The sequence below is a fragment of the Cucurbita maxima genome, unplaced genomic scaffold, assembly GCF_002738345.1.
Source record: "Cucurbita maxima cultivar Rimu unplaced genomic scaffold, Cmax_1.0 Cma_Scf00022, whole genome shotgun sequence".
Classification (NCBI taxonomy): domain Eukaryota; kingdom Viridiplantae; phylum Streptophyta; class Magnoliopsida; order Cucurbitales; family Cucurbitaceae; genus Cucurbita; species Cucurbita maxima.
This window is the reverse complement of record NW_019272038.1, coordinates 3,628,981-3,641,009: the sequence shown is the minus strand read 5'-3', so window position 1 is coordinate 3,641,009 and position 12,029 is coordinate 3,628,981. Positions and strand designations below refer to the sequence as shown.

General features: G+C 39.8%; 2 protein-coding genes across 3 annotated transcripts; both read right to left on the bottom strand.

Moving 5' to 3' along the window:
* Positions 1-442: 442 nt before the first annotated feature.
* LOC111496033 lies at positions 443-5,645 on the bottom strand. 2 transcript variants are annotated; one of them, XM_023146257.1, is made up of 11 exons: positions 5,073-5,645; positions 4,704-4,792; positions 4,369-4,562; positions 2,795-2,834; positions 2,364-2,445; positions 2,191-2,268; positions 1,595-1,720; positions 1,373-1,494; positions 1,086-1,158; positions 878-952; positions 443-794 (listed from the first exon to the last, which is right to left on the bottom strand). In XM_023146257.1, exons 1-11 carry the CDS (start codon positions 5,363-5,365, stop codon positions 629-631), a joined length of 1,338 nt encoding a protein of 445 aa, XP_023002025.1. In that variant the 5' UTR covers positions 5,366-5,645; the 3' UTR covers positions 443-628. The 2 variants fall into 2 exon arrangements, with proteins under 2 accessions (XP_023002025.1, XP_023002026.1); XM_023146258.1 differs by having other exon boundaries at positions 1,086-1,125.
* A 1,544-nt stretch (positions 5,646-7,189) lies between these two features.
* Positions 7,190-11,722, bottom strand: LOC111496638 (WD repeat-containing protein DWA2-like). Its single transcript, XM_023147131.1, has 11 exons — positions 11,638-11,722; positions 11,444-11,527; positions 11,222-11,354; positions 10,975-10,991; positions 10,597-10,638; positions 10,292-10,380; positions 8,546-8,591; positions 8,060-8,130; positions 7,903-7,976; positions 7,752-7,810; positions 7,190-7,570 (listed from the first exon to the last, which is right to left on the bottom strand). The coding sequence occupies exons 1-11, from the start codon at positions 11,698-11,700 to the stop codon at positions 7,532-7,534; spliced, it is 717 nt and encodes a 238-aa protein (XP_023002899.1). The 5' UTR covers positions 11,701-11,722; the 3' UTR covers positions 7,190-7,531.
* Between the last annotated feature and the right edge of the window lie 307 nt (positions 11,723-12,029).

Here is a 12,029-nt window from a genome sequence, read left to right as displayed (position 1 = left end):
TAGACATTTTGCTATCATTGTTATGTCAATATGAGAATGTATGACTAGTTGTCTGTACCGTCAAGGCTAAAATGCTTCAAAAATATATTATAATTAGATCTAACTCGTTATCGGGTTATATGATATCAAAGTCGTTGCCTACTCCCCTTTAGCTTATAACATTGTTTTCTTTAAAACTATTTTCTAACGTATTTCTTTGTATTCCACAGTAGTGCAATTGTGACATATAAGGCACGAAACCGCAGCTTCCGCCTTGACCGGGCAATGCTCTAACCAATTGAACTACCATCTCGATTTTATTAATATTTCAATTCCTATCCAAATTTTAATATCACTCGAAGGAATTTTAGTCATCAAATCAACTCAGCATATACAAGGCTGGATCCTCCAAATTAACTAGCAACAGGTGCATTTTGGAGTCAAAGCTAGCAGTGGGAGTGAGTGAACCAAAATAGTTCAGGAATGTCGTGAACACGAAACTCAAGAAATGGATAACGTTAAAGAATGAATAAACATAGTTCTTCACGATTACGAACCGAAATCACATATTTCCAATCTAAATGGATTTGGAAACAAAAAAAATTCCTAAGCGACTAAAGAGACCGAGAGACTAGACATCACCAAATCTTCATTGTGAAGGAGGCAGTTCTTGGGGTGGTTCCTCAGTCGAAGCAGGAGGGGACGATCCAAAGTCGAGATTCGGGTAGACACCAGGTGGCCTCTCTCGAGCTTGTATCGACAGCAACTGACTCGAGTCGCCAACTACATCTGCCCATCCGTAGTGAGGTTCGGCCCTTCAATGAAAGAGCAAGTTTGTTAAAATGCCATTGATTCTCACGTTTGTAGGTAAGTTGCAGCTAGCCTAGAGAAAACTTACTCATAGTATGTCTCTTCATCCACAACAATATCCCAACTTTCCCCCGTCGTGCTCTTCCCATATTTGTGCACTTTACTGCGTACACAATGATATGATATTATCAGCTACCAATACAGTACAGCTATGAAGTACTAGCTAAGTTTCTCAGTGTGCCTGAAATGGCATGTTATTTACAATATTCATTATGCCATTATAGCTTGAATCTTACCCATTTCCGAAGTGTTCTTCACCCCATGTTCTTGACCAACCTTGTACATGTGACGGGAAGCCAGTTAGTTCCACTTCTCTCATAACCAACAAAAAATACAAAACACAGCGCAAGGTTTAGCACAAATATTTGCCAACTGAAAAGACCAATGTGCTTGGCAGTCCCACATGGCACAGGCCTCATCGATCGAATTCTTCGAGGAAATCGTGAAAAAACTAATCATAGATATGATTTATCTACCACGAATTCAATGGAACCAATTGAATATGATGCTAGATTAGACTTACGTTCGCTACTAGGAGATACGTGCCACGTCTCCCCTTGTCGAGAACCGATTCCCGAAAAGAACTTCTCTTCCCACTTGTCTCCCCATTTGGTGCCTAGTTCAGTTTCAGCCCATTTATCCGTCCTGAGAAGTAAAAGCACCGAAAGAGATCTCAGTTAGCATCATAGAACTATTTGAGTAAAGCTTTTGCCATTCAAATTTTGAAACAATGATTAGAGAAAACCATTTAAGAACGGATCCTCTTCCGTCGTAATGCTCTCCCCACTTTTCCCACCATGACTGTTCATTCAATCTACCATATTTATGTGCTCCTTTTTCGGTCCAACCTTTGGCGTCGTATTTCTCCCACCTGTATCACTTAAAAAAGTTACAAACTTTTTTTTGTAATGGTAACCACCCAAGCTTACATCTAGCAGATATTGTCGTCTTTGGACTTTCCCTTTTGAGCTCCCCCTCAAGGTTTTAAAACGCGTTTACTAGGGAGAGGTTTTCACACCCTTATAAAGAATATTTTGTTCTCCTCTCCAACTAACGTGGGACCTTACAATCCACCCCTTGGGGGTCCAGCGTCCTCGCTGGCACACCGCCCGATGTCTAACTCTGATACCATTGTAACAGCCCAAGATTACTGCGGGCAAATATTGTCCCCTATGGGTTTTCCCATCTGGGTTTCCCCTCGAGGTTTTAAAACACGTTTACTTGGAAGAGGTTTCCACACCGTTATAAAGAATTTTTTGTTCTCCTCTCCAACCGATGTGGGACCTTACAATACTACATATCTAATTTTCCTAGCTTCAGTTGTATTGAATATGATCTCACCATTTCTCATGCCATCCAGCATTTTCAGTGCCAGATTTTGCTCGTTTCTGTGCACTCCTCTCAATCCTTGCAAGATTACTGTACCAACAGAATTACAGAGAGTATTTATTTTACTTGGTAAGAAGTGGTCTCCTCAACTTCATTGAGCAAGTGTATAATAATAGTAGAAAAACCTCCATTCGTCTTGATGAAGAATTTCTTGCCATGTTTCCCACCACGAATCACCTTCAACGTTTTTGCCCGATTTTTCCACTCCTATCGAGGGACGTAAAATTCAGTCAGGACAAGCAAGACAGAATTTAGTGAATATAAGCAAGATAGTAGGTGCTAAAAGAAGAAAGTCGAATGCATAATGATCAAAAAGCAGGGTCAAAAGCATTCTGTGATTCTAGAATCAATATCAAACACAGATGATGAATAATTATCAAATTTTCACATGTTTAACTTCGAAGCTACGTTAACCAGCAGTTCTCGGCAGTCGAGTAAATATCTATAGTGTATAGTGATCTTATAGCTAGGGAGCTTACAGAATCTAGCTCTTTGGAGAAAACAAAAGAGAACGTGGGGAAAGTAAGTTATTTTATGAGAAAAGAAGCAAAGATACCTAGCTCTTTGTATCCAGTCCAGTCACTTTTCTCCCACCACTGTCAATGAGATCAATAAATCCATTAAATGCAGTGACCTGGGATGATACTTCAATGAGTTATAAAAACAATGTCAAAGTGACAGCAGTGCAAGAACATCTTATGATGCTTCATTTTTAGCATGAGTTCTGTATTAAATAAATGACATTCAGAAGTTAACCAACCAGAAAATGGAAGAATTTTTCCAACTGGCTCAGTTGTAACTATTGTTATATTTAAAAAATAAAAATCCAAGTGGAGACTTATCTGTAATTAAAAGAAATGACCAATGCCCCAAGCTAAATTGATCGAGAGACATTGAACAGTTGATCACAAAATTTTACTGGGTTAACTACGTCTCTATGAGAAATAGTGTAACAACAATAAGAACTAATGTGAGATTCCACGTCGGTTGGAGAGGAGAATGAAACATTATTTATAAGAGTGTGGAAACCTCTCTCTAGCAGACGCATTTTAAAATTTTTGAAGGGAAGCCCAAAAGGGAAAGTCCAAAGAGGACAATATTTGCTAGCGATGGGCTTGAGCCTTATAAATGGTATTAGAGTCAGACACTAGGCGATATGCCAGTGAGGAGGCTAAGCCCCGAACGGGGGTGGGCACGAGGCAGTGTGCCAGCAAGGACGCTGAACCCCGAAGGGAGTGGATTGGGGGGTCCCACATTGATTGGAGAAGGGAACAAGTGTCAGTGAGGACGTAGGCTCTGAAGGGGGGTGGATTGTGAGATCTCACATCGGTTGAAGAGGAGAACTAACTTTATAAGGGTGTGGAAAACTCTTCCTAGTAGACGCGTTTTAAAAACTTTGAGGGGACGCTCCAAACGAAAAATCCAAAAATCTGTGATCTTGGCACCAACAAATCTGTAGAGGTTCTGAAGGCTACACCATACTGGAGGACCTCAAGAGGATTTTGCCATCCATCATTACTGAAAACCAACTAGGCTTTGTGGAAGGTCACCATATCTTAATGTATGTTTTATTGCAAATGAACTCATCAGTGAATGGAAGAGATTGAAGAGGAAAGAGGTTATTATAAAGCTCAACATACACAAAGCGTTTGACAAAGCAGACTAGGATTTTCTCGAGCTTCTCCTTCAAGCCAAAGGTTTTGGTTCTAGATGGAGGTGCTAGATTAGAGGTTGTATATCTTCCACCAATTACTCTATCATCATTAATAAGTGTCCTTGTTGAAAGATTTTGGCGTTGAGGGGCCTTAGGCAAGGCGACCCTCTCTCACCCTTTCTTTTCATCATTATTCTAGACTGTTTTAGCCGTCTTATGAATCTAAAGATTGTTCTATGAAGGGTTTTTTGGTGGGGGCAGGAAGAGCTTAGTATCCATCAATTACATACATCAATGAAGTTGTAATTTCTCTTGTGTAATTTCATACATCAATGAAATTGTATCTTATCCAGAAAAGAAAGAAAACCATGGATTGTCAGAGTTTTCCTAGTAAGAAAGTTAATCAGATTGCTTAAGTTTGCTTCATTCTAGATCAACAACAAAGTCAATTACAGACAAAAATACAAAATTAATACCGTTTCTTTCCATTCTGAGTAACCATCATGAGATTGACCGCCCATCCTAGTCCACCTACATCGGTATCCATTATCTCCAAGGTCCTCCCCACTTTCCCTATACCAAGTACTGCCATCTTCATTTGTGCCCGACTCGTTAACATTTTCATTCAACAAGTTGATTCCCCAGTCCTTCTCATTTGCAATGCCAGTGTCTACAGCAGAGGAAGATATGTCTTATCAGTTGTGACTAATACTCGGTAAAGGCCATTCCAGAATTTCATATTATGATACACAAATGCGCTTCTAGACTACCTGGGCTAGCTATGAAATTCCTATAAAGCAATTTAGATTACCTCTTTTTGGCGGAGAATCACGTGATTGTGGACCAGAGCCCCTTGGGGAGCAGCGAGGGAGTATTTCTGGCTTGGCAATAAACCGAGATCTGCAGAAACAAGAAGATGAAGCAACCCCGTGAGAGGATAACAGCCATATGCAACTTGCGCGAATATTGAGCATTAACTTGAACAACTATAACCATGTTTCCCAATCATGCCTAGTTAGAAGAAGTAATAAGTAATAACTCATTTCCAGTAAAATGAGTTCAAATTTCGAACTATCAGATGAACTGTTTCATCCAGAATAATCCAATTGCAACGCACAGAAAAGGGTTGAAGAAAGCAACAAGAAGCATTAATTATTTCCAGTTTAGAACTTCAACTTACTGAGAGGAAGCAAAGGGCATTGCAGGAGTGGCTTGGATACAGAGTTTGGCATCGAAACGCCAATCTTCTTGCTTCTCTACGCTCTTCCCAGACCCAGTAATTCTTCGTATCGGAACCATAGAATCAGAACAGCAGCAACGAATAGAACTAAACCCAACTCGATTAATCCCAAACAGAATCCTCCCCCATGTCCTCCTCCTCAGCTCGGCCCCCCCACGGCTACGCAACAGAACCGACTCGACCCGCCTGTCGAAATCGAAATGGGTCGGGAATCCTCTGCAGCAGGCGGCCATTGCTTACAGAAATCCCATGGGAAAGCAGCGAAATGAAGAAAACAAAATGTGGGTATTGTGGATTGGAGGCAAAAAGTAAGAAACAGTCTCGAAATCTCAATTTGGAGCGGTAGGTAAGTTCTTAAGAATTGGGAATGCGAAGGAATAGGGGAAAATGATCATGGAAGATCAAAGAAGAGAGAAGTTCCAAAGAATCTGATGTGAAGAGGCATTTGAAAATGGAGAGAGAGAAATTGCGTGGGCTGAAGTAGAAGGGCGGGCAGAGTTATCAGATCGGTGGTGGTTCGGCGAAGGGAAGGAAATTCGGAGATTTATTCAAACACGTGAGCAGGGGAGAAGGGGTCCCACAAGTGCGGATTTTGTATAATGGACATTCCACGTGGCACCGTCTGAGCCGTCACTTCTCTTTTTTCTCAGATCGGGAAATATTTCTTTATATTTTTTTCTCCAATTTATTTAAAAACATGTTTTAAAGTTTATTTAAATATTTGTTTTATAAAATAATTATTCTAAAAAGTGTTCGAACTAATAATTGTACTAAAATAGATTATTCATTTATAAAATAATAGTTACTAATTTATAAGAAAACTATTATTATATTATAAAATGCACTTTATTGTATTTCAAACTATACTTGTTATATAAATTTATATTTAGTTATTCAAATTATGTGATATAAAACATTGCTCTTAAAAAAAAGAAGATTCCCAAGTGACCAAATTAATTAAATTTTTTTTATTATGAAAAAGAGTCCAATTATTAAGGGATTATTGCTTCCGAAAGCGACATTTTTTTTCTATATTTATTGTATTTAATTAAAGAATGTGTTGTCGTTAATGTTGGCATTAATATTATTATTAGTATCACAATAATTAATATTAACATAATAATAATAAAAATAAAAATAAAAATAAAAAGCAGTTTGTTCATAGGTGGATGGGAATGGGACCCATGTTGGAAAGGAAAAGCTCCGAATTTCCTCGAATCTTATCCACTTTTTACCCCTTTCCCTGCTTTGCACCTGGTTTCGACACGTGTCACAACCTCAATCTAGGGTGACATGGCAAGATTCTGATTGGCAAAGGCAACTAACTCATTATTTGTGGATAAAATGGAAAATCATATCCAACGTGGCAAAAGGACACTTGGTCAGCAAAAGTTCCACATTTTCAATTCAAACAAACACCTACCATAGAATAACTTGGTCTTGGTCTGAAGACTTCTGCTACTAAACGGTGAAACAGAGGTTTCACAGGGGCAGCCCTGACATGGCATTCCTGTTGTTTTTCAATCCAAGTACATTCGGATAAGCATCAAAATTTCAATTATATTCATCCACAAACAATTCACACGAGATGGTAATCATCGGAGAAAATCATTGCCTAACTTTCTTTTTTCTTTTTCCTTCCAAGTTATTTATTTGATAGAGATGGTAGTGGGCTTGGACGGTTACAAATGAGTATCAGAGACAGATACAGGTGATGTGGATTGTGAAATCTCACATCAATAGGAGAAGAGAAAGAAACATTTTTGTATAAAGGCGTAAAAACCTCTCCCTAGCAGACGTTTTAAAAATCTTGAGGAAAAACTTGAAAAGAAAAGCTCAAAAAAGACAATATCTACTGATATTAGCGGTGGGCTTTTAGTCATTACATGGGCAATGCTATAAACATCTCAGAACTTTGGAGATAAATGGTTGGTCGTTGCTGTTCGTTGTTTCCCAGCTGTGCCCATGTCCCAAGTACCAAACAGCATAGGCATCCAAACCAAGAGGAAATCAAAATCTATAATAATATCATTTTCTTTTCTGGCGGAAAGTTTAAGCTGTATGCACTAGTTGAGTAAGTTCAACACAACAAAACAACAAACGGTAGAAGAAAGGTACTTGCTTGTTCATAACAGCTATGGCATCTTCAGAACAATAAAATTACTCCCTGGGTAGTGTATACTTTCTCCGTTACTGTGGTCGTGCTCGTCCAGTGATCTCGTAAATAACGTCATAAAGACTTGTTTGAACTAAATCCAGAAACAATGGTCACTCCTGCTGTGGAACAGATGTAAGCTTTGATGGGAGGGTTAACGCAAGTCCAGTAGCCGTAATGAGAAACTCTAAATCAAACCGAGGAAGCAATCAATATTGGGAAAGAAAATCCAAGATGAAATCCATTATCTCGAGAGAAAAGGCTTCACTGATTCTACAACGACCTGTTCGCAAGAAAAAAAAAATGAACATGTCATTCTGAAGAACTGTAAACTGGGTTGATTTACAGATGAATGAACGACCATAAAAAAGGGAAGAAAAAAAACATGATTAAAACCTCCACCAGAATTTGTTACAATTTCTTGGAAACCAATGTCAATCTGGGAACAGTTGAAGCCTACTTACCCTCCCATCATAGGACAATGATGCAAAGATCCAAGGCTCACGAAAGCTCCAAGCAAGGCCTTTTAGTTTGAAAGTAAAGCCAACCGATAAGTTTGATCCACTGGATATATATATATATATACTAAAATGACAAAGGCTACAGGTGTGTTACCATAAACGCTGTCTTCGTAGTCACTGTAAGAATGTAATAATGGATCACCTTGCTGTGGTGGTGAATCAACCGACCTGCTCATAAATTAATATAAACAAGTATCAGCATAAATGTCAAAGAGAAAAAGAAAAAGAAACATCACAAACAAGAACATGACCTTTCCGATTTCAGTTCACCATTACACACAGATGGCAACCATAAGCTAACAGCTGAATGAGTACCAGCACTCTGCAATTATATACAAGTATCATTGGCTCAAAGATGCATTGAAAAATTGGAAGGCCTTGTACTATAAATAAAAATGATTTCACCAGCCATCATATCACATTAGTTGGGGAAGAGAACGAAACACCTTTATAAGAGTGTGGAAACTTTTCCCTAGCAGACACGTAATAGGGAAGCCCATAAGGGAAAACCCAAAAACCTTGAAAGGAAGTCCGAAAAAGAAAGCCCAAAGAGAATAATATTTGGTAGTGGTGGGTCTGGGCCGTTACATCAACTTCCAGGGATTTAGTTAATAATAATTAGAAACACATGTAGAAGAGAAGCATAAAGTGCAATTTAACAAACACGAACTGAACAGTAAAATAGGTTCGAAGAAGTGACTCTATGTAGAAATGGAGAGGAGAGAAGGAGAGCAAACCAAGATTAGCCCATCATGTTCAGGATTAGAACGAGCAGCACAAGTCCTGTGTTAGATAAAACCTGAGTTTTACCGTTTTTCTTATTCACACGATTTTCTGAAAATCGTGAGTTTGACCATTTCACAAAACACGTCGAATGGATCACCATTTCACAAATCACGTCGAATGGATCACCAGAGTTTTAGGAGAGAGTGGCACAGATTTAGTTGGCCACTCTCCGGCCAATTTTAGAATCCTTTTTACTTTGAATAGAAGAATTGTTGATCACCAGAGTTTCAGGAGGGAGTGGCACAGATTTAGTTGGCCACTCTCCAGCCAATTTTAGAATCCTTTTTACTTTAAATAGGAGAATTGTTCAGAAAATAAAATAACCTGAACGCAGTCAAATTCAGAGTTATTTTTTCTCTCTCCTTTTTGTTACGCATTTTCCCAATTTCCTCTCACCGAAATTATGTGAAAACCAACAAGTGGTATCAGAGCCAAGTTGAAGATCGGTGTATATCATTGCAGAAGAGCCAACCTATCAACAAACAAGTTGAATAGCTCAAGTGGTTAGAGCTTTGATCTAACATCACAAAGGTCTCAGGTTCGAGTAGAAGAAAATGCAAAGTGTAAAAACACACACATCGTGGGGCCCATCTTGGGGGTAGGCTCACTCACTCACTCCTCCACGCCGTCGTCGTGTGCTGACATCTCCATCACCGCCGCCACGAAGAGGGCGTCAAGTTATCGTTGAGCGGGTGATCAGGGAGACAACGACGGCAGTTTGCCGCCATATTACGATCTGTGCCCCCAGAGATGGTGGCATCTCTCTCCACCAAGCGCGCACCGCGCAATCGGCCTCGGCCTGGGAGGGAATCAAATCCCGCCGGGTCGGTGTACAGCGAGACAGAAATCGTGAAGAAGATGCTGCAGGTTGTCCCTGATCACCTCGAGCAAGTTGCGATTTCAATCGAGACATTGCTTGACGTGAACGACCTAACGGTAGAAGAGGTGACTGGAAGACTGCGTAACGTCGAGCAGCGGAAGAAAAATACCATTTCAGCTGTCGACAAGGGGGGTCGTCTACTCCTCACAGAGGAGGAATGGCTTGCACGTCTAAAGCTCCGTGACAACACCGGCCAGAGCAACGGGTCCTCCTCCAGCCGCAAAGACGGTAAGAAGCCATGGATCTCCCACGGGCGCATGCCGCGGGAAAGATGGGAATCAAAAGAAGGAGTCGACCAATGGCAGGCCAATCTGCTCGAACTGTGGGAATAGAGGACACCTAAGCAGGAATTGCTGGAGCAAGCTTAGGAACAAGGAGATGACCGAAAAGGCCCATGTGGCTCAATCCGAGGAGACGAGCCAGCCAGCTCTCTTCATGGTAAGTGCATGGTGTCCCCACTCTCGATTCCAAATCCACGGAAATGGAGGTAATCAACAACGATGTTGAACTCGAGAAAGAGCTCCAGCTGGGCGTAGCAAAGGTGGCACCAGCTAGGGAGCCAATTCAACTGGAGGAGGAGCGAGTGTTCGCTCAGATCAGCGAGCGGGACGAGCAACACAAGGACCGGCGATGGATCCTAGACACAGGGGCAACAAACCATTTCCCCAATTTCCTCTCACCGAAATTCTGTGAAAACCAACATCCTGCAGAAATATTAAGTACAAAGGATCACAGTTAAAACATTTAACATGAGCACAGAACAGATTTTACTGTTCAACACATTCCAGGGAAAACAGGGGAATCTTATAAAAATTACCAGTGGGTTTGTCCAGGAAGCTGTTGAATTGGGACTTTTGGCTTCCTAAGGTCCCAGAGAGATATTCCAGTTTCTTCCACAGCAGTTACCTTAAAACAGGGGACATTTTGTTAATGCCAAGATGGAGGAGAAAAATCCAATATATATAGTGGCAAACACCAACTTGAGAGACGTTTTTTTTTTCTTAAAAAAAAGGAACAAAAGGGCAGTGTGTATAATATTTTGACAAAATCCTTCTCTATATGCATTCACTAGTAAATAGAAGAGATTTCAAATTTGATACTGCAGTGAAAAAGAATCCTTACAAGTAAATGTTTCCTCTTGGGGTTGTAATCCACATTACGAATCTACCCAGAGCACGCAATCGAGTCTGTCTTCCTGTAATAAACATCTCATAAGCCAATGCAGAATTTATCAAAGAATAGAAACATCTCATAAGTCTGTCTTCCTGTATAATAATTTGGATTTGTTTCTATCTTAGACAAAAATATATTTTCGATCTTTTGTTTAAGACTAATATGCATCAGGCTAAAGGTATTTCAACTCCTATGATAAGTGGTTCGGTGTTATCTGCTTTTTGTGGCAACTTTTCTTTTTGAAGTTCGTCTCTATTGTAGTGTTGTTCGTCTCTGTCGTAGTATTGTTGCTGTTGGTGTGCTATCTAAGATTGCTGATGTGTTTACTAAGCCAGTTGATTGAACTGTTTATCATTTATTCATTTGTATTCACAGTATGCCTATATGAAGGCTAGTGTACTTTTGATCATTCTCAGTGAAAAATATCATCCTTTGTGATCATTCTCTTTAGCTCTGTATTCTTTGTGAATTTATGAGTCAACATTATGGAAATTAGTAAAATGGCGGTATAAAAAAGCAACGCATCAGAAGAATGCACAACAGAAAATTGTGTTTTGTGCAATCAATTAATTACCAGTGGAGAAGACGGTAGAGAAAATGCGTTGGTCGAAGGGGCAAGATGCGAGGTCCCAGATCTCATTGGGGTGAGAAAACAAACCCTCACATATGAGCTCGGATCCACTCGACGAGAGACGAATCAAATGCACCTAATAGACTTCAAAATGCATCAGATCCATGCAAAAAACAAACAATACAATCATGCAATGAAATTAATCGACGTAAGACTGAGAGTAACCTCATTTACGTCTTTGAGACTGAGAGTACCGGTGATGAAGCTGGTGTGATCTGTATCTGCTTTGACATCAGCGATGCTTCGAGCCTGGAGAAGAAAACAATTTAGAAAATGGGAATTAGGGTTTATAGTGAAGAAGATCTATGGAGTTCCAATACCATGAATACATTTGTCATCAGAAATTGAACAACATTGACCTGGTATTTCAGCCCGTAGCCAATGCCTGATGATCCACCTTGCATGGCGGAAGCGACCGGCATGATAATGAAACACTCAACGATGATCAAACGGTAACGCGCTCATGAAATCGTTGGCAGGAAGCCCCGTCCTAATGAAGCTGAGTAGGCTACACTACAAAATACAAGGCTGTTGCTTACATTTCGTTTTCACTGGGTAATTCAGAGCTGGGATACGGTACAAAATACAAACACTTTGGAGGAAAAAAAATGATGAAAAGTCGTAATTGCCCTTTTTCTAAACAGGTTTCTTTTCNTTTTTGTCATTTTTTTTTTCTTTTTTTTTTTTTTTTTTTTTTTTTTTTTTTTTTTTTGTAATGAAATTTCATTTGTACCTTGAATTAAAATACATA